General features: G+C 42.3%; 1 protein-coding gene across 2 annotated transcripts in view; it reads right to left on the reverse strand.

The window, feature by feature from the left end:
• Positions 1–18,725, reverse strand: part of DIAPH2 (diaphanous related formin 2) — a 3,364,504-nt gene extending 3,345,779 nt beyond the window's left edge. The window contains exon 1 of one of the 2 annotated variants that reach the window (XM_069213107.1): positions 18,588–18,725. In XM_069213107.1, coding sequence (XP_069069208.1) covers positions 18,588–18,596 — 9 coding nt within the window. In that variant the 5' untranslated portion in view covers positions 18,597–18,725. The remainder of the gene's footprint in view (positions 1–18,587) is intronic. The other variant, XM_069213115.1, reaches the window with a different exon arrangement.
• Positions 18,726–27,028: the final 8,303 nt, after the last annotated feature.

Consider the following 27,028-nt stretch of genomic DNA (forward strand, 5'->3'; position numbering starts at 1 on the left):
TTTATAATGAAGGAGCTCTGCAACATCAGCTTTGAGGAAACCTGGAAGAAGCCTTCATGATATTAGCCCACCCTCCTCCAGGAGTGGACTACACTTAGGACCAGAGAGAAGGCCCAGATCATGTGTGTTGCTTGGAGGACCAAAGATTGATCATACACCCACAGCAGAGAGTAGATGGCTTGAAGTAGAGAGCATCCACAAAAGCAAGCTGACTCAGTCAAGTTGGAGTCTTACACATGGAAGAGTCTCCCTTAGAGCAGACATTCTACAGCCCAAATTACTGGACCAAACCAGAGGCACAAAAGTAATATGCTTGCACCACTTCACGATTCAGCATTTGTTTTCCACTGGTGTACAAGTAGACGGTCTACTGACATTGTGGGACCAATAGCACACTTCTTTGAGCTAAATAGGGTATGATTACTTATTGTTCACCCACAACACAATGTGTGCATTCATTAACAGTGTACATAATATAACTATTTCATTGAAGAGACTGCCGCCTTATGAGTTTTTTTTTTTATAAGCACAAAACTGCATTTGGGTTATACTTCAACAAAGAAGGATCATGTAATTTTCTTTGTCAAGACTTGTTTAACTGTCATATTAGTTTTCTATTTATAAAAAAAAAAAGATGTATTCCTTTCCAAAAGTCCAAAGAGTCCAGAATAAAGTCACCCACCTTCTGCGGGGGCTAAAGATCCAACTAGATCACGTGCACATATACATCCTTCACAGACTGTCCATATATCAATGACCTACCAGTTTTTCCACTGCTGATGTCTTCTATTTACCATAGCAGAATTTCTCCATTACAACTGCACTGGGACATTTTGACTTTCTAATGAACTCCTCCTCTTTTCCATGCTTTTTTAGAGCATATGTAGGTGGGCTGACACCTGATGGTCAAGAATTATATGGAACATCCTGCCATACTGGTTTAAATAAATAGCTAATCATTCTTCATCCATGATGCTCTAAACATTCATGTAATTTTCTCCTTCTTAAGATACTACCTGGAAACTGACTACTTTTTAAAGCGGTTTTACATATATGAATAAATAACCAAGTCATAGTTTCAATATTACTTATAGTAAAGTAATTTTGCAGCAGCACAATCCTTATTTTAATTTCCTAATGCTCCTCAGCAAGTAGCTCAAGAGGCTGGTTGAAATTCCATTTTACAAGTCATGCAAGGGTAAAAGAGCCAAAACAAGATTCAGAGTACAAATTGTCAGGCATAACACCAAAGAGCTGCAAACATGCCAGAAACTAGGTTATTAATTCGGGAGCGGGTGACTGATATTAACCTAATAAATGCAATCTGGTATGGTAAAACAGTGCTGTGAGAAAATATTTGCTACACCCCTGGTAGGTGCGGCACAAAGACGAGGCAATCTCCACAGAAGTGTGTGTTAAGTTCAAGCACTACCAGCATTTGTAAAGTAAAGAATACAACACAATAAAAATCACCAAACCAATTAAGAAACAAATGTAACAATTTAATGAGCAAAAGACAGTAATATCATCAATAAGTGAACAGGAACCATAATGTTTAAAAGTTTTATGACCAAAACAGCCTAGAAAAAGTAAAGCATCTTTTAAAAAACAGTTTGAGCATGTCCTAATAAGCAAATTGAGAACAACCGCAATATAGAAGAGGTCAGATACACCAAGAGAGGTGTCCCAATCAAGGTGTCAAAGGACCGCCAAACCAATTGTGGTGGTCTGACCACCGCAATCCTGACTGTTGAACTGCCAGATTACGACCCTGGTGGTTAAATTGCCAGGGGACCGCCACCACCACCAGGATCATGAATCCTGGTGGAATGCCTGCCGTCGGAGTCGTGGTAAGCCTCGGCAGCGCTAAGTTCAGCACCACTTTGCTGATCACAAGTCCTCTTTTTGCCTGCCTTTTCATGGCAGGGTCCTCACCATGAAAAGGTTGGCATAAAGCTAGTGCTGGGGGCCACAGGGGGCCCCTGCACTCCCTATCCCACTGCAATGCTGACAGTGCGCATTCCGAGGGCGATGTAGGACCATGTCATTGGCCTCAGATCTCTTAAGGGAAATGAGGCCAATGCCATGACACTGTTTCCGCCAGTCTGACCGGTGGAAACGACGTAATACAATGTTTATGCAGGTCAGCCCGGTGGAAACATTGTAAAATGACTGAAGGGGAGGCTGTCTGTTTGACATTGAAAGGTATTTTTGATTGATTATCAAAATCTGTTTTAATTATGATTTGGGAATTTTGGTGCCTAGTGCAGAAAGTAGCTTAATAAAAATGTCCTCTACCTGAGCAAGAACTGACTTGAAAACAGTTTTGCCACTCATTGCACTTCCACAGCTGGAAAACACATCCTCAGCTGGGGGGACTTAATCATCAAGAAGGCTATACCCTGCCTCCAAAGTCAGAAAGAAGGGGTTGGTGTTACCTGCTGTTCACATAGCAGGGATTAGCTAACTGGGAGTGGGCATAAACAGTTGACAGAAAAAAAGACAGCCTTAGGACTACCTCTTTAACTTTGGAGACACAGGAGAGGGTGAGATTCTCATATTCACTCTGCATGCTCCTATTCAGTCTTGCTTAGTGACAGAATGTTCTACCATATTGAAACTGGTGCTCCAGGGTACTTTTATAGCAAGGCAAAGAGGAAGTGCTTTAAACATAGTGGTTGGGTCGTGGGAAAATAGTTATGGCTGGAATGTCTTTATCACTGGCTAGTCTACTAGATAAATATGCCACCTAAACCACCACTTCCGCAAAGCACTACTAGACCTAGGAAGACTCCACCAGCACCCAAGGACCTGAACTGCAAAAGCTGCAGGGAGCAGCTCCCTCCCACCCTGCAGCTTTGTCGTTCGAATCATTCTGACCGCCAAACTTGTAACAAGGCCCTTAGTCTCTGAAATAGAAGTCTATATCTTACAAAGGCTGAGGTCAGTGAGAGTCCCTCACAGTCATATAAGCAGCTGAGCTTCTGATGAAGTTGTTAGTTTTGGCACAAAAATCTGATCAATGGTGGAGCTTGTGGAGCCAAGGGTACCCTGCCAAGTAGATGTACATGCTGCCTCATACTTATCCATGATTAATCCTTTGAACTTATCACTTTTTTAAAGTCAAAATCATACAGCATGACAAGGCTGGAAGCGGTAGCTGGTAGGGCTCCCCAAGGACAGATAATGTTATTACAGGATCCTGTTAAACTGGTTTTCAGTGGAGCTAAAAGCACAGAGTGGAAACAACCGGATATTGTTGAACACCTTGGGGATGATCTGCCTCAGCAAGTCTCAGCATCTTGTCCTGGTCCTCTGAGATGGAAAAGAATGACTGAGTCCCTCTATTCTCCAACTGCTAGGAAAGTTCCTCCTGAAAGGACCTGCAGACTACCACTGTGGTGCTGGGGCTGAAGGACCTTGCAAAGAACTCCCACAAAAGTCTTGACCAGGACAAGAAAGGAAAAAAGAACTTTGAGGAGATAGAGACTGTGATGAAAGCTCCTGTTGCAGAGGCCTGCCTCAGATCGAGACTAAAATACTGAAAATGCAGGAGCTCTGTTATCTATTTAAATCTATAGAAAAGAGGTCTCAATTGAAGATACCCTGTCCTCAACGAACATGAGATTAGTACAGACTGATCAAATGTTACAACTGGCACATCAAAAAGCCTCACCTTGGAGCAACAGTGGAACGTGTATAGTCAAGTAAGAACTCAAAGCAAGGATTTGAAGAATGTGTTCTGTACTCCGTAATAGAAATAGAGGGTCAACTGGAAAGTTTTGAGGATATTTTAAGAGCCATGAATGTTCCAATCCTGCATTTCTCACAATCACTAGATAGCACACCATTCTCGTGATGATAACGTTTTATTGATACAGAGATGCTATTGCCTGTTTCAAAATCCCCAGCCCAGCAACAGAATGTTAGTCCTTCCAGCTCCACATAAAGACAGCAAATGAGAATTAAAGTCAAGAGGGGTACTAACTAATCCCAGGGAATGAGAGGTGGTACTCCAGGTCATTTGAAATATGGATAACGTTAGTTGTAAAGTGCCCGCATTTTAATTTTGTTTGCCTACTGCCACTCCGCTGTGAGGAGATGTGAGCAACTGTAGACGATGAAGGTGGATTCACTAGAACTCTAGCTGATAGAACTTGTTTCTTCTCCCAAGCTGAGGCAGCTGATTCTTTTCTCATGATATTGTGCTCCAGGGTAGGACAGGGACCTAGTGTTTTCTGAAATAAGATTACATAATTTAATTCTCAGGCTACCAGATACATAGTATGCTGCTCTATTTTTATAGCTGGGACTGGTCCCACAAAATTGTTACAAGGACTATTACTGAGCTGGTGCCTGTTTTCAATATATTGAGGACAGATTGTGGGACACTCTGTCCCCTTCTCTTCCCCCTACACTCTCCATATTGTTTTGGAGGAAGTAAAATATTTATCATCACAGAGGGTGATTCCAGCGATGGCCATTGTTGTTGAAATGATTAGGTAGTATGGTACATGGTGCTGTAAGTTTTATTTCTTTAATAAACCTTGGCTATGCAGCCATGTCTAAAGTTGTTGTTTGTAATTGATAAATAATCCTCTGTTTTGATTCCCATATACTAAAACAATGATTGCAACCAAAATTTGCTTACTCTATCTTTGATACTTGTGCCTTTTCTCTATTGCAGTTTTTTTTGTCTATTTGTCTTTACATGCAGGCCACTTGTCAATATTTCTGAGTAAAATATTTATGCAGAACCAATTTACCCTTTTCTTTTAAGGATTCCTCTTCTTTATTGAGACAAACTGTTTTATGCGTTTGTAACTGTTAGAAATGGGGTCTTTGGTTGGCAGTCAGGTTACCCCTGTCCAAGCAAGGACCCTCACTCTAGTCTGGGTAAGTGACACACAATCCAAATTATCCTGTGCCCACCCTCTGGTAGCTTGGCACTGAGTAGACAGGCTTAACTTAGAAGGCAATGTGTAAAATATTTGTGCAATAAATTATGCAATAACACATTAGAACACCACAAAAATACACCACACAATGTTTAGAAAAATATGTAATATTTTTCTGATAAGATGCAGGTCAAAACGATCAAGATGCAATAAGCATACGTTGAAATATCACTGTAAAAATGACATAAAGTGTCTTTAGTCTCTTAAAAAGCAACACGTGTCTCTTGTAACCACAAAGTACATGGTTTGTGTTCAAATTCTCTGCAAGGGACCTCAGAGGAGGAGATGCGTGGAAAATGGGGAGGTGTGCGTCTATTTTTCCGGTGCACACAGGCGATGCGTCGTTTAGTTTTCACACAGGAAAGGCTCTGCGTCGATTTCCGGCACACGGACTTGGATCCTCTTCAGGTTGCGGGGTTTTCAGACGCGCCGGGGACGATGCGTTGAAATCCGGCGCTTGCAGGATGAAGTCACCGGGGCTGCGTTGATCCGGTGGGCATTTGCGTGGAAATTTCTACTGCACGGGATGCGCTGCATCTATTCCTCCGAGGAAGTTTTGCTGCATCGTTCTGGCTCGGCTTTGCGTTGACCCAGTGGCCGTGCGTCGAATTTCCGGTCGCAATGCTGGCACTGCGATGAGCCTCTTCTTGCGAAGTCGGGCCGCGTCGTTCTGGTTCGGAGTACTGTGAATTTTTCACTTTGATGTAGGCTGTGCATCGTTTCTCGCAAGCTGCACGTCAATTTTGCACCGCACAAGGAGTTCTTTGAGAGATGAAGTCTTTTTGGTCCTGAGACTTCAAAGAATTGTAGGTAAGCTCTATCCGAGCCCTTGGGGAGCACTTCTCAGCACAGCCAGAGAGCAGCAAGGCAGCAGGGCAACAGCAAGGCAACAGTCCTTCTAAAAAAATCAGTCCAGGTGAGTCCTTTGGGCAGCCAGGCAGTTCTTCTTGGCAAGTTGTAGGTTCTGGTTCAGGGTTTCTTGTCCAGGAAGTGTCTGAGTTGGTAGGGGCAGAGGCCCTGTTTAAATACCCAAATGTGCCTTTGAAGTGGGAGAGACTTCAAGGAGTGGTTTGGAAGTGCACAAGGTCCCCTTTTAGTTCCATCCTTTCTGCCAAGGACCCAGTAGGGGGTGTGGCAGTCCTTTGTGTGAGGGCAGGCTACTGCCCTTTGACATGTAAGAGTTAGGCCCTCCACCAATCAATATGCAGATGTATGCAAGTGTGACTGAGCATCCTGTGTTTGGGGTTGTCTAGCCAGATGTGGATTGTAAGGTACAGAAGGATTTAAGTGCAGAGAAATGCTCACTTTCTAAAAGTGGCATTTCTAAAATGGTAATATTAAATCCAACTTCATCAGTCAGCAGGATTTTGTATTACCATTCTGGCCATACTAAATGTGATCTTGTTACTCCTTTCAGATCAGAAGCTACCACTCGATCAGTATATGAGGGTAGCCCTAATGTTAGCCTATGAAAGGAGCAGCCTCACAGCAGTGTAAAATGAATTTAGGAGTTTTACACCACCAGGACATGTACACTACACAGGTACATATCCAGTCTTTTGTCTACACAGCACCCTGCCCTGGGGGTACCTAGGGCCCACCTTAAGGGTGATTTATATGTAGAAAAAGGGGAGTTTTAGGCTTGGCAAGTACTTTTAAATGCCAAGTCGAATTTGGAGTGAAACTGCACGCACAGGCCTTGCAATGGCAGGCCTGAGACATGGTTAAGGGGCTACTTAAGTGGGTGGCCCAATTAGTGCTGCAGCCCCCCAATAGTAGCATTTAATCTGCAGGCCCTGGGCACATATAGTTCACTTTACTAGGGACTTATAAATTAAATAGGCCTACTGGGTATGATCCAATGTCACCATGTTTTAAGGGAGACAGCATATGCACTTAAGCACTGGTTAGCAGTGGTAGAGTGCGCAGAGTCTTAAAACCATCGAAAATAGTGTCCAAAAAGTGGAGGGAGGCAGGCAAAAAATTAGGGGTGACCACCCTAAGGCTGTCAGATCTAACAGTAACACTCTATCAATTTCCTGGTCGCACCTTAACTCTTACAGCGTCTCTTCAAAACGCGTGCTCTTTCTCAAGCCAAAGAGAAGCTTGGAGTGTTTCACAAAAACTCAATAATAATGCCTTTGATCGAATATCCAGGCATTTTTTTTGAACAGTTGAATAGCCTGACTTCTTTCTGTAATTGCTGGGTATTCTTGAAATGAGACCTCTCCTTATTATAATCTGAACTGACACAAGTATTTTTCCATTGCTTTTCTATTTCAAAATAGTCAACCTTTTCAGCCCTAATTGTCTTGTCATTGGATACATGTATCAGCATTTCAGAAAGGGCAGGTAACTAATCTAATATTGGGGAGTAAGTGCAGGACACACTTCATTCGTCATTAAATGTACTCATTTTTCAACTTTCCAAACCAGTAAACTTATTTTATTGTCACTAGCTGCTGCACTATTATCTATTGACAGTAGTGGCTCTATTTGAAAATCACTTTTCCAATTTGGAACATGTATTGTAGATTTCAATGCAAAGCACATATTTTAAATTAACTAGACTCTTAAGACTTAGCTTAGCTTCATCAGCTTGCCCAGGTTAAACAATTATAACTGGTACTGGGTGGGTTGAGGCTGAGATTAAATTGTTCTTTGTGCTGTTGTTCTCTTTTCTAATATACTATACTGTCAAAAAAGAGGTTTATACATTTGGAAGAGGATGAGCCTTGCCAACTTATAAATATTCAAAGTTCTGAGAGAATCTCTGCTACACTCCTGGTTGCTGTGACACAAGCAGCAGGCAATCCCAGAGAAGTGTGTGTTGAATTCAAGCAGCATGAACAGTTTTAAAGTAGAGAAAACACACACTGCGTTTCCCACACCAGTTTAGAAACCTAGAGAAAAATGTAACACGCCAAAATGGACCAATACCAATAAAATAGGTGCAGGGGAGTACAAGATCTGGATTTAACATGTTAAGAGTAAGAAAACCTAGAAAATGTAAAATGCCTATGAAAGGCAACAGTTCCGATTTGACAGGTTCCTAGGTGTGTTTTCAGGCTGATGGAGCAGAGGTCAGACACCAAATGAGCCATCCTGGTTAAAGATTTTAATTTTGACCTTAGTGTCTGAAAAGGAAGTCAAAATTATACATTAGAGTAAGGCATCAGGATGTGGCCAGAGAGGGTGTCTTTAAGTCTGATACATCATAGTTGAGCTCCAGCTGAAGCTGCAGGTTTCGGCAAGAAAAGCTGAGCTGGGCAAAGCTGGATTTTGTTGCCTTTGTGGTCCCTTGCCAGGCAGATGCACTGTCTGTCTTGCCTTATTTCAAGGTATACCTGTCCATTTAGTGTTTTTTTTGACAAAATCCCCCAGCGGGGCTAAGCAGGAAGGGCTCTATCGTGGAGGATGCATTTACTGTGATGTCTTGCTGAACTTTTTTTGCTCTGACCAGGAAAAAAACTGTTTTTCTTGCACATACGGGTGCAATGTTCCTTGGGAACCCTTCACACTCTCTCACAGTCCTAGGGAGCTAGGAAAAAAGACTTAGGGCCATATGTACAAACACATTTTCCCATAGACATAGAACGGGTAAAACCCTTTGCTACCCCTGGCCCTTAGTCACACTTTTCTCCAGCTGCTGGGGAAAGTCCTTCTGGTCAGTCACCCAGCCACTTGCTTCTCTTTGCACTTTTCTAGGCTCCTGGTCTTCCACCAGCCAGGTCTTCTTCAAGGTCTAGTCCCCTGTAGGTCAGTTGGAACCTCTTGAAATATGGAGGACATTGTCTTTTTGTGTCCCTGAGGTATGCAAACAGGAGGCCAATCAGTTGACTCTTGAAGAGCAGTTCCAGTGCTGAGGTGCCACCAGCAGCCAGGAGTTCTTGAATGAACCCTCTTTTTTTGAGCAAGCTATCAGGAGGCTTCTTCCATCAGGGCCTTTATTGTAAGCTGGGGTCTTTCCAGATCCAAGGATGTGTTTGCGGAGGGGAGGTGGTGGATGGTTTGAGGTGTTCCTTTACCCCTCTACACTAGCCAGAAAAATTCTGCCACCCAAATTTATTTTCTCGCAGCCCACTACCTACGTTTGTAGCACATACTGTTTGTCTTACTGTTTTTTTCTATTTCGATGAGCTCTTCTCAAACAAGGCATGATCCAAACTGAATCTCTCCTCCATTGTGACTGAAGCCTGGCTGACTACAAGTGTCCCTGAGGTGAATAGGAGAAACTCTTCCATGTATCTCCATTTGGATAAAGAGAGTGCCAAGATTGTCCTTTGTTTTGCCAACTGTTTCCGTCCACTCCCACGTAGCTAATTCCTTCTATGCAATCAGTGGTTATCATCACCCTGGCCTTTTTGGACTTTGAGGTATTTCATTGTCTTCTTAGCCAGAGCCATTCATTCACCCAGTAAAAATGTGTTTTAAGCCAGTTCTGGCTCTGCCAGCCTAAAGTACATTTTTAAAAATATACTTTTCCTGTTCAAGGTATAAAAATTGGATTTCGCGAGTGAATCATGCCTGGAAAATTAAGTATACTTTGAAATACTTTACTAGCATTTTCCCTGGTGAAGAAATTAAAATTAAACATTTTATTTCTCTCCTAGTCTTGCCCGTTAGAAAATATAGCTAAAATAGATTTTTGTACTTTAGTCACTGATAGGGCATACTTGTTATATATTTGACACCCTGCTTTAAAGCCTTAAAAGCTACACTTTAGAGGGGTGACTTATTTAAATATTAACATAGGTTTTCCTACATGGCAAAGAGTCTTTTCATTGCCATGTGCTGCTGCAGTGTTTTCATTTGTAGCCGGCCTGCAGACAGCGGACACCCCTGGCAGCCATATATTTTTGTCCTGTATGTGAGTGGTGTAAAGACGTACTGTAGCCGATATGTCATTCAACTTCCATGCACTTGGTGAATTTTTTTTATTTTCATTACTGTGCCCTTTTAGGAAAGTTAAATATACCAACTGGGTAAAATCTGTTTTAAAAATAACATTATAGTAGTTCCAGAGAACAACCACTGTGGAACTGAATAGCAGTGTCACAGTGCACATTTCTAATAACAGGAAAAAATAGGGTCCAGAAAGAGGCAAAAAAAAAAAACAACAAAAAAAAAAAAAACACTGGTGACAATGCTGAAAAGGTAAATTTGCTACATTTATTGATTGAGACAGTCCTCTGTTTTCTTCCCCAAATAACTTTTTAGTGAAAGACAACATAGACAAAACAAGATCTGTTTCACCCATAGCCCAGTAATGGTTACCCTCCAACACATTAATATTTTCTGGTTTTGGTAAGTTTATGTCTAACCTGTGTGTGCTTGTAATTCATTTCCTCCGTCAGGTACTTCATTATTACCACTTACAATACCAATTTGCATTCCCTCTTCTGTCTCTAACCTTGATGGAAAAAGTTGATCTAGAATTCTTGAACTGGTTCCAGCAGGGGTGCATTGTTTGAACAGTAAATGCCATAACTGACCTAGACTATAAATGTTGGGTCTCAACGTATGTGTGGCTCGCCTGTTGATTATGTGTTTTACTTTCTTTTTACACCTGCTCATCACCAGATAATTGTTTGACCTCAACCCTGCTCATAAAGTTTATATTAAAAGGGGGCAAAATCCTTTACCTCCTAGGCTTGCAGGCACCCCAACGACCAAATTGAATTGCCCCAGCTGGAATGCAGGATGGGAACACTCTTATTTCACCTTGAATGCCATCCCACCACTCTGGTGTGGATTGTCTCTTATGTCCAAATCCTCCAACAAGATGGTCATCTATGCTGAAGCCCTAGTTTCCTATAATTAGCATACAGTAGGAAGCCCCAATCAAATAACTACCTCTCTGACATCTTCCTTGAGTTCTGCTGGCCCCACCTTGGGTAAACAGATTTTAATTAATTTACTAGCTCCACTAAACAAAATATAGCTAATACAGAGGATGAAGGCAACAATGGATATTCAGAAAGGAATCCCATGTAGGATGTACAATCGGTGAACAATCCTAATGGTGAAGTCTAAAAACGAATATACATATGTGGGCTTTGGTTTTGCCTGTTGCAACCACTGACTTGATCTGACCAGACTTTTTAAGCCATTTAATTTATTAATCTTGCCTCGGCTCAACCAAGCAGAGAATTAGTCTCTCACCTAATGCTATTGGCTGTTTCCTTCTGCTTCCACTATATTGCTTGCATTAAATTGCATAAGAAAACACTTTACAACTAATATCTTCTTGGTCTGGTCCTGCTAGTTCCTTCCTGTGTGTATAACTCTTATGTTGTAGCTTACCATTCCCTCATTTACCTGTCCACTCCCAGTTTGACACCTCCCACCCTCTTCCATTTCGCTCACACTTCTCCCTCCTTCCTGTATGTGCTCTTTGGTCCCTCCACCTCCTACCCTCTAGAATCTACCTTCTCTTTGTGCTTCTGCTCCTGAAACCTGCTCTTCCCTACTGACAGCATCTAATAAGTGCCTCTGGGATGGGGTATTTTTTGTACTTTTCATAGAAAAAAAAAGATGGGCCATACCAAAAGCAAGTTTACCCTTCATCTTTTATTTTCAGTGTATAAAGAAACCAGGTAGCAAATTACCTTTCAATACAAATCAACCTTTCATTTTCTGTCAGACTTTAGCATGCTTACACCTACTCTACCACAGAGAGTTGAGCTCTCTTGTTCTGGAAATGCTTCTTTTACCAGCAGGTCGACAAACTAAGGCACAGTGCAATAAAGTTATTTATTAAGTTCACACAATTTTGCTGAATGATGAACAAGCATCAAACTTCTAAAATCCTGGAGCTGAAGTCTGAAAACACAGCCATAGTTTTGCAGCCGCTCCAATTCTCCTTCATTTACTACAACAGAGAAAGAGTTGGGTTGCTTCTTGCATCTGTTGTTCATCATGAAAGCTCTGTGTGAACTCTGGTGGACGTTAGATAAGTTTAATTTTAGGTTGAGCGTAAGCGTTCGACCTGGTGTGTACTTAAGTGTACTTATACTGTGGGTTAAAGTGATTTCATTTGTTGGTTGCAGTGTCCTTAAAATGTCTTGCTCGCTAGTGGTCAGTTCTGCCTTTTTCTGTTTCAGAGCAATGACCAACTACTGTATTGTTCCACTTCGGTTTCTTTATCTGTTGCTGTAAAATACTTTTTTTTTTTTTTCATTTCTTTGGTGTCCCTTTCACTGTGCATGTTTTAGGCTGGTAGCTGCCTTCATTTTATTTCAGCATTCCATTCCTCCCACCTCTTCCCATGTCACTGACAATTGTTTTGGCTTTATTCCAGTGCTGTCCTCCTTTACCAGGCTCCTAAAGTAAACCTATTTTATTAAACAAACACCATATGCCCTTACATTGCATCACATATCAGACAGTCTCTCTCTCCTGGGCCCCTCCCTGCGATCACTCATTACATCGCACACAGGGCTTTGCTTACCTCCTTTATGGGGGCCATAAACCTTCTCAGGCTGCTCTGCTAACTTCATTAGAGCTTTGTTGAAATGCCAGACAAGAACGAGTGCAAGACTTCATTCTGTTAACACACAAACACTGTCCTTGGCCCGAAGGGTGAAATTTCCTTTCTGTTCACGTTTATGTGGCAAGAAAAGTCCAGTTAGGAATTTATAACGCTAATAGCTCTAACTTGAGCAACCGCGAGACCCATTGCATTGCAAATGCTTGCTTCTTTATACTGTCCATTGAGTATTGACATCTCCTTGTCTGGACATAGCTTAGAAAGCTGTTCTGTTTGCAAAGCATGTGTATTAAGGTGGTTTCTCTTCTAACAGACCTGGCAGGAACAAACACTCTAGAGTAATTATGGTAAAGAGTCTACAATGACTGGTAACACAAGGCGTTTGAGCCTCTTATCTCTCTATATACAACGATTTCAAACTGAGCACCCAGATGTTTAGACAGGAACTGTTACATTTTCAAGGTTTGTACTTGTACCCCTTATTACTTGGTAATATCCTACACAAATTCAGCCACATTATTTTACATTTATGCACATGTAACTCATGTTTAGGAACCTTGCAATACTTAGAAGATCCAAAATTAGTCACGTAATCATCTGTCAGTGAGTTCTATTAATCCCTTAGACTTTGTCAAACTCTCTGAGGGCTACATGTGGCATCAGTAAATCGGAAGGATATTTATGACAGACCTCTGCCGTCTGTGAGTAACAGATCATTAACAGATACAAAGTTACAGCTTGGCATCCTAACAAACTCATGAAATTCTAGTGAGCCACTCAGGACCCTCACAAGGGACAGCAGCAAGGGATATTTACCCTAGGACCCACATTGCCACTGCTGAATGCATTCATATGGGTAGCAAAAGAAGGGTATGTCTGTTTTAGTGATACATTTAAGATGAATCAGATAATGTTAACCACCACTAGGTGGTGCCATATGCCAGAACCGCCTACCACTGAGTCCCTGGACATAATTTCTATTTTTAAAAAGGTGTTCCTGCTACCAGAAACTCAGTCAGGGCTCCACATGACGTCTGTGATATGGGTCCCACAAAACGTTCTGAAAGGCCTGCCACAAGCAGCCAATAGACTGCTGCTGTCAGGCCTAGCCCTCTAACGTCAACTAATGTTGATTAAGAGTTAGAACCCAGGACCGCCAATGATGGATCCTCAACATTGCTGGACCATGTGTACAGGAGAGACTGAGCCAAGAACTCAGATGACTATAAAATAATAGTTGATTCTCCTACCTTCAGGCACAGTGCTCAGTGCACTTTGTGTCTCAATGTGCAGCTAGTTGAGTGCAGAGGAAAAACACTGTTGGTTTCCCACTTTGTCAGATATGTCGATTTAACAGCCATCACTCTGCACACGACCTACTTCCACTCTCACTGTCTCTATGCTGCATTTCAGTGGAACTAAACCCAGGGTCACAAATATGTCTTTCTGGGAGTGTGATTTATTAATTTCTTCATATTACGGTATATTTTCTAAAGTTTATTTTGCTCTATTTATTTGTTTGTAATTTAAGTATCCCCTCCGGGGACCTGGAATTCCATTCCAATAGTTTGGAATATACCAGCAAAATTAATACTCGTGAGCATCTGAAAAATGTGTATGGACTTCACTAGTCATGGTTAAGTGACTTTGTGGGCAGCCGATTTGTCAACTTAAGTCAAACATGACTTCAATGTATAAAAAAACTGCCTAAATACTCGCAAATCCCCACGAGATCTGTGAATACAAGTATATTGGGCATATTAAAACAAGAATACATTTGTCTGTGAATAGGCTTTGTGAATCTAAATCCATCAAAAGATCACGTTTAGAGTACCTGAGCATTACAGTGCAGTTATTCAATGAAGAGTTGGATGTCCAATAAATGTGAATTACATCAATGTTCTTATTGATCACTTGTCAATTAATCAGGTTTGCAGCCGGATTCCATTTAAAGTGGAGAATATGTTTATCTCTGGAGTTTCAGTTTCCAGTGCCACGTTCTACTTGCACTACATCAAGACAAGACTTTAGGCAGACCTGCAATAACAGGCTCGGAACAGCCAAGAGTCATGATACATGCACGCCTCAAGGATGGTCTTGAACAGGAATTGTTAACAGGATTGAAAGATTTTATGAAGGTTATGTAGCTAATATGGCATGCATATTTTTATGGCCGTTGTGTACTGTAAGGGAATGGACAAGTAAAAAAAAAAAAAAAGGCACAAGAGCAAGAGGATTGATTCGACTATACAACGCACCATAACATTACAGATCGTGATGTTATAGGAAGTGGTATTACTACATTATCATCCACACATGGCTAAAATAGAAAGCGTTATATATTTGCAGTTTAAGATGCTTCAAGAGGCTATGTGTTTAGCAAGGATGCATTTTATTTAGTAATCCAATCAGACTTATGTCTGGAGATCCTAGCACTGAAACGCTGCTAATGCTTTGATTAAAATCAGTGGTTTTACCACTCTTTGCCGAGTCTTGATTGTGACCACAGTTAGCCTGCCCTGATACTGGCATTCTCTATACAGTCTATTATATTTCAAGACGGGTGAAATGAGTGCCAAGTTAGAATGGGTAAGTTTTAAGTGGTACAAATAAATGAAGCATGTAAAAAAAATGCAATTATTCTAAAATAACAAGACTTTCTCTACTCTCTGAAAGAGAAGGCTTTTGTTCACCTGTAGAGTATTTTTATCCAGATCAAAAGTGCATCTCTCAGCCCAATAAACTAAGTTTCTAGCTTCTTTGATGTCTTGCTACAATGATCAGCGTTTAGATGATGGTTAGTTCCATCTTTAAAAAGTAAAGAAGACTGTGGGGTTACAGGCACCTCTGAAGACCACAATGAAATGCATGCTCATATCTAAGTGAATGCAGTGCAGTACAAGGTACAGCCACTGCACAACTTGCAGCAAAGGAACATTCCTGCTACCTCTCTTTACGGAAATACGATATCATCTCCTCTCCAAATAATAGTGAGTCCCTTTATGTCCAACCTTCACTTATTAACTTTGCACCGCTTTCTTTACCATTCTAGTGGACAGACCCAGGAAGTTTGTTTAAGCGGCAACCGGTTTCCCTTAGACAATGGAACACTCTTCGGTGGGTTGCTTTTAATGTATGCACATGCTCCTTTTTCACAATGCATGCTCTACAAAGAGCCAGAAAGGAAATGCTGTCACCCTCTTGCCACTTGGGTAGGTCACTAAGTTCGGGGCCCATTTCCTGTTGCTTGTAAGCAGTCTTTCTGCAGTTTTGTTCAGTTAGTTTGTGCAATCTTTCTAGTGTCTGTTCACAAACAATGTATTTCCCGAAAGTTAACAAGGGAAGTAGTCCAGCCTGGACAATGGTGCACAGCAATATGGAGGAAACAGCAATTTTAACTTTTGGAGCTAAGATTTAGCAAGCGAAACACTGAGTGTGCTGATATCTACGGTTCAAGTATGTCCTATACAATAACTTTAATATGTTACATGGAATCAGTGGTAATATTGCACTCATGCGTGTGGTCAATTTTTAGATTTTGGAAGGTTCAAGTATTTAAGAGAAAATGTTGGTATGTTTATTATTACACTTAAGCCAACAGTCGTCCGTGAAGTAAGACAAACTCTAGCCAGAATCTTAGCTTCAGTGCTACTCCTGTTTAGGCCAAGTATTCAGTATCTTGTGTCCTATTACCAAGCTTACATATTGTTGACATTGATTGGACTTATATGAGTCACTCTATGTAACAATTTATCGCAAATTTAACATGATCACATGTGCAAAATAATTATTGATGCAAACCAACAAACTTTCCACTGCAGTACACTTACACACATCATCAACAGAACAGTAGCATCGATAACGCAAAGCAATGATAATTCCCCAACAGTGTGCCTTCTTGCATCACTTTGAATTCACTACTAGCATTTCCAGAAACTCTATTGGCACTGACTCGATCCAAGCGATGCCCCTAGATAGTAGTACTGCTTCGAGACCCAATGATAGTGCTAAATATTTTCCAATGAGGACATCAACATTCCAGTTATTCTAGGGATAGGCAGATCCCTAATAACACAGAACTCAATTATGAAAAGAGTTCTGGATATAGGTATGGAGGCCTGAAGGGGCAGCTTGCTTATACTTTCCCTTCTGCACCCAGGGTGCAGTGTGGGTCATTTAATTGTCCTTTAATATTATATCTGTAGACTTGCTACAGAAATGTGCATGGTGGGGAGTAGAACAGCCATGGCTTAGGAGTGCAGATGAGTATGTTTTACATACATATAAAAATGGTGGTAAAAGGTTAAGTGCAGGATGCCTGCACTGCTCACACATGACATTTATAGAAACCACATGACTGGTCAAAGGTTGATGGAGGTCCATACCGTCTACACTTTCGCTGGTAGTGAGAGACGATTAAAGTTAATGTCCAACAGGATGTCTACAGTAAATCAGATAAGAAAGGCGTAATATGCTCCATAGGTTGTCAATGCAACTTTCTTTAGGGGTCGTTCCGTCCCAGCTGGTTCGGGTGATTTATAAATCCTTCGTTGGAGCCTGAAAAACCACATCTCAATGGCGAAAAAGGGCAACATATGCAGTAACAAATTACATAGGCAGAAACAAACTAAGCTCCCAAAACCAAACTTGCTGGAAATACACAGACGCGTCGAAAAATGAATGAGCAGACAGAACAATAGTTAATATATTTTCGCTTTAGGGGAAATGGTGTGAAAATCATCATCATGTCCAAAACGTCAAAAAAATTGAATCACAAGGGTGAGGTGACCCCACTCTCATCCACCCTTTTTTTTTTTTTTAACATCAGCTTCCTTGTGTTACCTTAAGGGCATGTGTACAGGCTGACTGGCAGTATTTCACCAGTCTAGGTCATGATATCAACAAGGAATCTAAATTTGCTTGCACAGTACACAAATTGCTGCGTTTACTGTTTTATACCAATGGTTTGCACCCACTCAGTAGCTTTACATGTACCCTTTTTAAGTGTTTAAGAATACAACGCAGGCCATCGGGGAGTACCCATCGTAGCACGCAAAAGTCGGATAGCTTGCACTGTGTTTGCAGCTGAAGCAACAAGCGGACACGCCTCAAACTTCTATTTGTCAACATAATTGATCTTTCAAAGAACGCGTTATTCTATTTGCTTTTCCAAAACACCAGAAATCACGTGGGCGCCCCGCAGCTAATTTGTCCTTGAGGAATTGCAAGCAGAACATACCCATTAAAAATATAAATATTATGTTACTAATAATCAAAGCGGCATGCTCGGTTTACCGTGTCTGCTACTTGTTAGTGAGACAATGTACAAGGAAATCGGAGAATGGGGCAGCTTTAGAAAACACAAGCAACAAGGACAGGCTTTCAATACCACAGTCGTAACTTTTTAGCAGCGGTTATCTACACATCTAAACAGTGGTTAAAAAGTGAAGAAAAAAACGGACAAGAAACCCGAATTGTGTGAAACACTTTAGCGCGCTGCATGTGGTTATTTTAGCCCAGTGTGACATAACTTTATGACAAGGGGGGAAGTTTAGACTCATGTCGGCGATGCTCTTGCAGCAACTGAATGAAAGTACTTCCTTATTCTGATGAGGAAAGTAAAATCACTGAAATGGCCATGCGGTAACACAGCACTGATGTGGTTTACAGTCTGGTTATCTCCAAAAGGAAGATCCTCAGGTGTTTTCTATTAAATCACTTATTAATGCTGATCATTACACCTGCCTGGGCGCTCAGAGCCCCCCCTGGCCAAAGCCACACCCCGAATGCACTAACAAGTAATCGCTCTCCACATACGTGTTGATTATATTAACAGAGTGTGACCAAGAAAAGGCACTAGCGTGCGAGACTGACAGCGACTATGACAGACGATAAATCAGAACCCTGATGAAATGAACACCACCTGGCCCCCTCCACACACACCCTGGCAGAGGAGAAACTAAGGGCAACACAGACGCCTGCAAGTCTGTCAAATCCCGTTACGTCTCCAGCGACAGACCCTTCCCACCCCACCACTCCCTTCACTGCCTCCAGCTCTCTTAACCCGCACCATGGCTGCTGGACAGGGGCGCGTTAAACAGACGGACTCTTTTTTTCTTTTAAATTTAAGTACTCACGAATTCCATGTTGAACAGCTTTAACAACTCTTTATTACAGCTTTGCTCTGTGGCTGCTTTTAGATCTTCTGCAGCACCAACAACCACAAACAGGAAGAACCAGCTCTGACTAGCTTTTTTTTTCGTTTAGCACTGCCTGAGAAATTGTCACGTGACGCAGTCCATGAAGGCTTCATGTAAACACTACTTTGAAAGATAGCTGCTTTCTCTTTTGCTGGTTACTGTGTTTCAACAGAAAGCCGGGGACGGTCAGCGAAAAGTGGAGTTTGATACATTGAAAACAATCATTCGATAGTTTGTAATCGTGTGGCGGATTCACATAAAAATAAATGATACATTACTAAACGCGCAACAGAGAAAGGTTGTCCTTGGTGGTTCTTCCTGGAACGTAACTTTTGCAAACCGCGGTTTGACATTTCGCAATTGTAAGGGTAGATCGTGAGGACAATGACATTTATTTTTTAAATGTGCAGTCAAGAAATATGTGCGATTCGCCTACGTATACAATTGTTAAACGTCTCTGTTTGCATTCTATCTAACTGTATTGGCCAGCACTGGCGGTCGAATGGCGGGTTTGGCTTTGACGGTCAATTAAATTGGCAGCCAAAGTCGTAATAAGGGCCTAAATTGCTAGCATGCATTAGATGAACGTTTTATAGTTAACATGTCTAACTTTAAAACGTTACTGTAATACAGGTTGATGATTTAGTTGAAGTTTACATTGATTACATGCTTAAAGTAAAATATAATAATATTCCCTTACCCATCTGCATGTCTTAAGGCCCCGGTGTTCTTCTCCAGTAGTTCAGCACATTCCCCGTCAACTCCCCTAACCAGCCCAGATGCTGTACTTATGCTGTTAACCATCATGAAAGAAGCCCCAGGATTGGTTGAAGCAGGCTGTCTCAGCGCTTCTACAGGCACTGGAGGACTGTGCATGCTCTCCTCCCAGCTAAGACAGCTTGAGTTGAAGAGGTTTAAAGTGTGCATGCCAGGCTGGTCGTTTGCAAGACAGCCAACCAAAGTGACAAGTGCAATTTAAAGTGCTGTAGTCAGCCACCACTCCTTTCTACTGCCAATCAGCAGCTATGGCAGTGTCGCACAGTCAGCTCAGACTGGTAGAAGAAAAATAAAAAGGTAATAAAATCATTTTAGTACCATTTTATTTTTCACTTTTTCTGTACCCTCAGCCGGAGCAGTGACGCTCCTCTGTCCAAATAGAAAATCAAGTGCTAGAGATTAGCATTTTGAAAAGATGCTTAATTGCCAGTAAAGGAATAAAATAAATTCTAGCTATCGCATTGAGAATTTTCAATTCTATTAAGCACTCAGAGGTGATGATTATGCCTTCTCTTTCTTTACTGAGAAAATACAGCAGCCAATCAACATTAACCAAAACAAAAAACAACATATCCCAACAATCCTGGTAGTGCATAGTGCCCAATCCCAGGCCTGTACTCCATTTAAATGTCTCTGTCCCTTTAGTCTTTCCTCTTTCTTTGCAAATAACCAGACCAAAACAACCTGCTCTCCAACTGGATTCTTCAAAGTCCCAACGAAACCAAAAATTGTAGTCATGGCCAAACTGGCGCGGTCATCTAGCCCTCCATGAAACTCTGAAGAATTAATATGCCTTTATTATCTGATCCTAAAACAAAAGAAAATATACCAGTAATCTGGCAATGATTTGAGAATTTTTTTTTACGGGAGGGAACAAAAATATATCAGAAATACATTATGTTTTTTATGAAATCACAACAGATATATTGTAGTTACACAAAATTGCAGTAAATAACCATATCACTATAGCAGTAAGGTCTGATAATCTTCACCTCGGTGTCCTTGAAAATTCTCGATGCAATAGCTAGAATTATTTTTATTCTGTGTCAGGACTGGAGGCTTTGGATTATGGTAGTTCAAAGCTGATCCACCACGGTAGACGCTACATCCACAATAGGTTTGAGATAGAAAACCTTAAATGTAGTGTCAGAAGACCAATCCGCAGCTGCCATGATATCCTCTAATCAAGAATCCACCCCACACAAGGAGATGAGATATCTATACCAGCTTCCCCCAAAAGCCATTTAACCCATCTGGCCAAAGTGGCTGATGAGACAGGTGCAAAGGGACTTTCTATAGATATAAGCAACTGCCCTTGAGCATCCCTGCAAATCTGTCTGGTGCAATCATCATATGCCTTTAAACATTTTACAACACATAATTTCTGATTATAGGGAAAAGCTGGATAAGAAGTACACTTAGTTGCTGTTTTCGTACGTCGAAAAATAGAAAAATAATCTCCTGAAGGAGTAAATACTCGACCTGCTAAATCCAGTGTGCACACATCAGACACGCATCGGCATGAAATTAAACACAAGAGGACCGTGAGTTTGGCTTACGTGAAAGATCCTCATTACATGGCCATTTTCTGAGAAAACGCAGAACAATATCAAAATTCAAACAAAGAAGAATATTTAGGTTGAGGAGATCTAACCAAGCGGATGCCTTGTAAGAGTTTATAAACCAAAGGATGTTCACCAACTGGTCTACCCTCAATTTGAGGGTGTCCAGCTGAAATAGCTGATCTAAACTTATTTATGGTCCTATAAGCAAGACCCTGAGAGGCTAGATACAAAAGGAAATTAATGATCACACTAATGTGAGCCCCCAAGGGATCCACACTCCGCTCACTGCACCAACCCATCCATCGATGGCAGGAGGTCCCATAGCGCTTATGGGTGGAAGGAGCCCAAGATTGGGAAAAGAAAAACATATCGTCTCTCGAAATTCCTGGCATCTGCCAACGTTTCCTGAAAGTCTCCATGCGGGACAATAGTCCCTGAAGTATTAGTGGGTGTGAGGAACCCGCCGGATCCAGAACGAAGGATAGGAACAATAGAATCAGAACTGGGGGGTGCAGGAGAGCGCCATCGCTACTGGAAACCACGACTAAGCTCTCCAGATCAGTGTTACCAGAATGATCTCCACCCTCTGCCTCTTCACATGAGGAGTACTCTCTGAATCATGGAGACTGGAAGGAAGCCATACAGAAGACTCCTGGTCCAGTCCTGGAGAAAAGCATCTGACCCCAGAGGGTCCGGTCTCCAACTGTAAAACTGCGGGAGCTGAGCACTGGGCAGAGACGCAAAAAGGTCAGTCGAACACTTGTCCCAACGACTGATCAGAATTGGAAAAAACGACTGATGAAGCATCCAGTCGCTGTCATCCCTCAAAAAACGAGAGTTCCAGTCCGCTATCATTTTGGAGTGACCTGGAATGTACTCCGCTGTCACCGAGATTTGGTGTTGCAGACAATAATGCTAAAAATTCTTCGGCAATCTCCACTAGGACCCGAGATTTGGTCCCATCTAGACGGTTTATGTACCACACCACTGGTATGTTGTCCATGCAAAGAGTATCCAACAACTGGCTATGGGGAGACAAGGATTGAATCGAAAATGCTCCTGCCAGAAGCTCCAAACAATTGATGTGAAGTATAAGTTCCACCTGCGACCATCTGCCCCCGTCGGCACCATTCCGCACCAAGCTCCCCAGCTCCATTGGCTGGCATCCGATTCTATGATAATCTCCGGAGAGGATGGAAAAATGGCTTTGCCATTCCACTCATCCATATGGTCCAACCACCAAACTATTTCCATCCTGGCCTCATCCGACAAAAGAATCTGCTCCAAATAAGCTAACCCTTTGCGCAGATGCAATATTTTCAGACGTTGAAGGGCCTGGTAATGAAGTGGACCCGAAAAAATCAAAGAGCAGACCATTTGCCAGGGTTCCAGGCTTGAACGGAGCCAACTCGGCAAATTTAGGTTCTATCCTCATCAGAAAGGATTTTCTCCATTCCATGGATATGGCACAGTTTGCGTTCTTTAAAAGGCAAATAACCCCCTGTGCCCACTGTAGAGTGGCCCCCAGGTCCAACAGAGTACCGTATTCCTTGGCCTGTACCACCAGTTCCAGGATCTTCGTGAGGGGCCCGAGATATCGAGGAGCTTGTCCTGGCAATCCCTCCATGCTCTGTCCAGACCTTTCTTGGGGTCTTTTGCATACTTCTTAAGGAACGTAGCCATACTAGAGTCCAGTTCTGGGGTGTCCACCACCTTGCCCAGCAATGAGGGTCAACGACATTCCAAACGTAAAGTATTACGCACATCCTTGTCAAAACTCTTGCGTAAACGTTCTTGCACATAATGTGCTATCTCAGCCAAGGGAACCCATTCTGTAGATCTCGGGTGAATTATAGTTTCAGGAGCAAAAAAACTGTTCCTTTGGATTACAGTGTCAGGTGCAGTATGATGAGTTTTACGCGTATGTTTGTGAGACAATTTGGCATCACTTAACCCGTGGTCTGAGTCTCAAGACAGCAAAGCAAAGTAGTAAGAAACCTCTGTGCACGGAGGGGCAGAAGCCAAAATGGGGCCAGGAGGGTCTTAAGAAACTCCAGGGCCATATTCATGATCCTTGAGGACTGAAGAAACCATTTGTGAAAAGATTTCTGCGGAGGAAAAGGTTCCCACTGTGGCTCTTGGGCAAAGCCCACATCAGAAACCTGACTTTCTCTAGTCAGCGTCTCAGAGGGGTAACACCCTATCAGTTTTCTCTGTCCAAACCACCTCAGAGGTTGAGTAAAAGGCTTCAACGCCTTAATCAAGGCCTGATTAACAGAATCTTGCACATGGTGACCCAAGGCCTGAACCAATCTCTTCTCCATTTGGTGTTCACAGGCCACTTCTCCCTCTTCCTGAAAATATTGTTCCTCAACAGCATAGTACGCCATGTCAGCAGACAAGAGGAGATGAAGGAGTTCAAAGGGGGGGGGATAACCCCAGCAGGTCCAAAAGCAGGAGAAACTCATGATAATTATTAGAGGTCACTCTCAAAAAGCAGCTAAATCAGTGTGGAGGGAGCACCTTCTCAGTTTTTTACCTAGGGAAAAGCCCTTCACTGTTTATGCGCGCCGTCGGCATTCAAATGGGTAAACACAAAGTTCAATGAGTCACGTTGCTCACGAGGGTATGTCCGAACTGAACAAAGTCGGAGAATGCCTCACGTGCACGCACAAACATGAAAATCGAGAGAGGACAAAAGTCCTCTGATGGCAGCACTCGGCTGTCCTCTACTGGAGGACAGCAACCAACATGCAACACAGGGGAGGAAGAAACGGAGCGCCCAGCACAGCTGCTCCGCTTCCATCTGACCAAAAGAACTATAATCGTCACTTGACCAAGCCGGTCAAGGTTATTTTTAGAAAGGGAAGCCGGCCGACGTGCAAGTGCGAGGGCGTGTGAAGAAAAGAGGAGAATTCCCCAAACTCCCCAAACGAGCGCCGCTCAGGCCCCGCTCTCGCTCCACAGCCAAAGCAAATAATCAAAGGTAACAACGCACAATAAGAAGTGAAGGAGTACTTAGCTTTTGGCTGCAAGCAGTAAAGAAAGAGGAAGGACTAAAGGGATAGAGACATTTATATGGAGTACAGGCCTGGGATTCGGCACTATGGACTACCAGGATTGTTGCCATATGTAGTTTTATGTTTTGGTTAATGCTCATTGGCTGCTGTATTTTCTCAGTAAAGAAAGAGAAAGCATAATCCGAAGCCTCCAGTCCTGACATAGAATAACAAACACTTTTATATATCTCTGTTGTTTGAACTCACAAGTTATGACTTTAGACTGTTGTCAGTTTTTGACAAATGTGATTGGCTGGAGAAGGGCTCTCACTTTTTTTCTGCCATCTTGAAACTTGTGAGTCGGCAAAGTTGTACACACTGGAAAAAAAATCCACAGCCATAGAGGGGCCAAGCTCGCAGATCACCACCCCCCAGGGTACTGCTGAAGAGGATCCTGTTGCAAGGGAAATTGAAATGCCACACCAAGAAAACAATTTGGAATCTGACAATCATCTCTTTAGTCCCAATACAATCTCAATCCCATGCATGCTTAAAGACCTGATTCAGGTGTGAGACACAATTTTTGAAGCCAATAATGGTATTATTGTAGCTGTCTCACACCTAAAAATGTCTTTACTTCAATAGACGTCAATGGAGAAAATACAACCCCCTGATTGTTTTCCACAAGCTCCCACTTTCCTGCCCTAAAATGTTTGCATGTATGTGAGCAGCCATTTACTGATGCAAAAGTGCCCTCCATTTTGGGTAAAATCTGGAGTATGAGTGGCCTTATTAGTTTCATACACAGTGTTTAAAAAAGAAAACCTCAGTGTGTACACTGCTAACGTCTTAGTGACTCACAAATGGAATTAACCTCCGGACACGTGTCTGCACACTGACACTTACTGAGAGGCATACTGAAGCACGTCACTATACAAGTCATTGACACACCAATGGAAGTTAGGAAAATGTATCAGACCCAGTCACACCTAGGAATATGCACCCATTCATTGACACAGTCACACATGCTTCGAGGCACACAGAGGTATGTGAATAAGCATACATCATGGAATTACTGGCATACCAATGGGGGCAAAAGGTAGTGTGACAAACCCTGAGTCACAGTCAGGTGCATGTGTGGAGACACCGCACTCACCGAGACACAAACAGTCCGAGAGATACTGAGATGCCTAACTATACACAACATCTTTGACTCAGTGGCACATCAGTGGAGGCAAAGGCAAAGTGATGCACGTCTTTGCATACAGGGCATACATTATTCCTTCAGTATGTCTGCTTAATTTTATGTTTGTAACTTTGCTTATAAGTGAGAGACAGGATGTATTTTTAAAGAGTTCTCAGAAATAACCTGAGCTATCACAAATGAATGTAGTTCATATTCCAGATTAACTGGTAGCACAGTTTGGTCTCAACATTTTAAAAACCCTTTTTAAGGAGAGCAAAACATCTAATAGAGGTTAGAAAACATCCTAAGTGATGTAGTTTGAGATGCAGTGATGCAAGTGGAGACACTCTTTGCTATATTTTATTCCATGTAAACCCATCCCACCTCTCACATTGACACACATTTAAACTCATAGGTGTGGGCAAAAAATGAATGACACTCTGAGGAATGCCATTTGCAGACCAGTATTGACTGAGAAGTAGAGATACATAAGTCTCTAGACATGAGTTCTCATTAAGAGTTTAGTTGTCCACTGACCACCATCATGGCATTGGCAGTCTGACCGCTGTCAGCTTTGCGGTCGAATTGCCGTATTATGAGTCATGCAGGCCTATGGAGCAAAGATCGGCACAGTCCCACCGGCACCGCCAGGCAGCACAGACTGCTGCAGTCACGAGGCAGCACTTACAGGCCAGCAGAGACAGTGTTTCCGCCAGACACATTATGAATTTGCACATCGCCAATGTGCCCATGGAGGTTCAACCACCAAATCTCAGCAGGTGAAAATGGGTACTATAAAGGGAGACACTCTTCTGCAGGCAGCTTTACATGTCCGGTGCTGCAATGGAGCCCATAACACAGGTCCTACCACTGCTGATGATGCTCAATGGTGCTTAAAATCCACGTCACTGTGAGCTAAACCGCCGTAAGTACACACACCTACCTGTGTCATGCAGCTCAACAACAGCCACATCATATGAGGGTCACAGTACGTGCAACAAGTACACGACTCATTGTGTCCAGAGTCAGAAACAGACACAAAGAAAGCCACAATCACAGTCACAAAACTCCCCCTTTGAGCAGGTCACTCACACTGCACTGCAACACTGCACAAAAACACACATCTACTCACCTCAGGCAGAGGGACATTGAAGTGTACACAACATTGACTCACACAACACCAGCAACACATCAACATCGCATCTACAAATGCAACTCACATACTCACATCCCTCACATGCTATGGACTGCTGTCACACTCAATAGACATATGTATGGATGTTGCGTGGAACACAAACACCACTCCCTGTAAACAGCCCTGCAATGCACATCACCCACATTGCAACACCATGGAAGGACAATGGATGCACAATACACAGAGAGACAAATATACAAAGATCACTATTCAAACAATAGCTGCACAATAGGGATGGGGCATCAGGAACACTCAGGGAAGGAGGCTGCAGTGGGACACAAATCACTTTGCACAATCAATCTTAAACAACATGTGTGTAGTAACTGGCACATAAGCTATCTGTGGCTCAAACAGCATTAGCATAAAAAGACATGCCTACCTGCCTCATGTGGAAGTGCAAGTCAACAAAGCACATACAACCCCAACTGCGTGGGGTAGCTGCATAAAGTAGCTGCAAGGTACACACTGCAAAATAGACACATGCACAGTCAAATGCAAATAAACGTAGCACAATTCAACACACTCCATGTCTGCACCAACAAAACTCAAGCTGTCACATATTAGATGAATCCATAATGCATATCAGGGGGACAAGTCTAACACCATACATGCTCACATTGGACAACACAAGATAAAATACATACCATACAAAAGAG

Source organism: Pleurodeles waltl, chromosome 2_1 (assembly GCF_031143425.1).
Source record: "Pleurodeles waltl isolate 20211129_DDA chromosome 2_1, aPleWal1.hap1.20221129, whole genome shotgun sequence".
NCBI lineage: Eukaryota > Metazoa > Chordata > Amphibia > Caudata > Salamandridae > Pleurodeles > Pleurodeles waltl.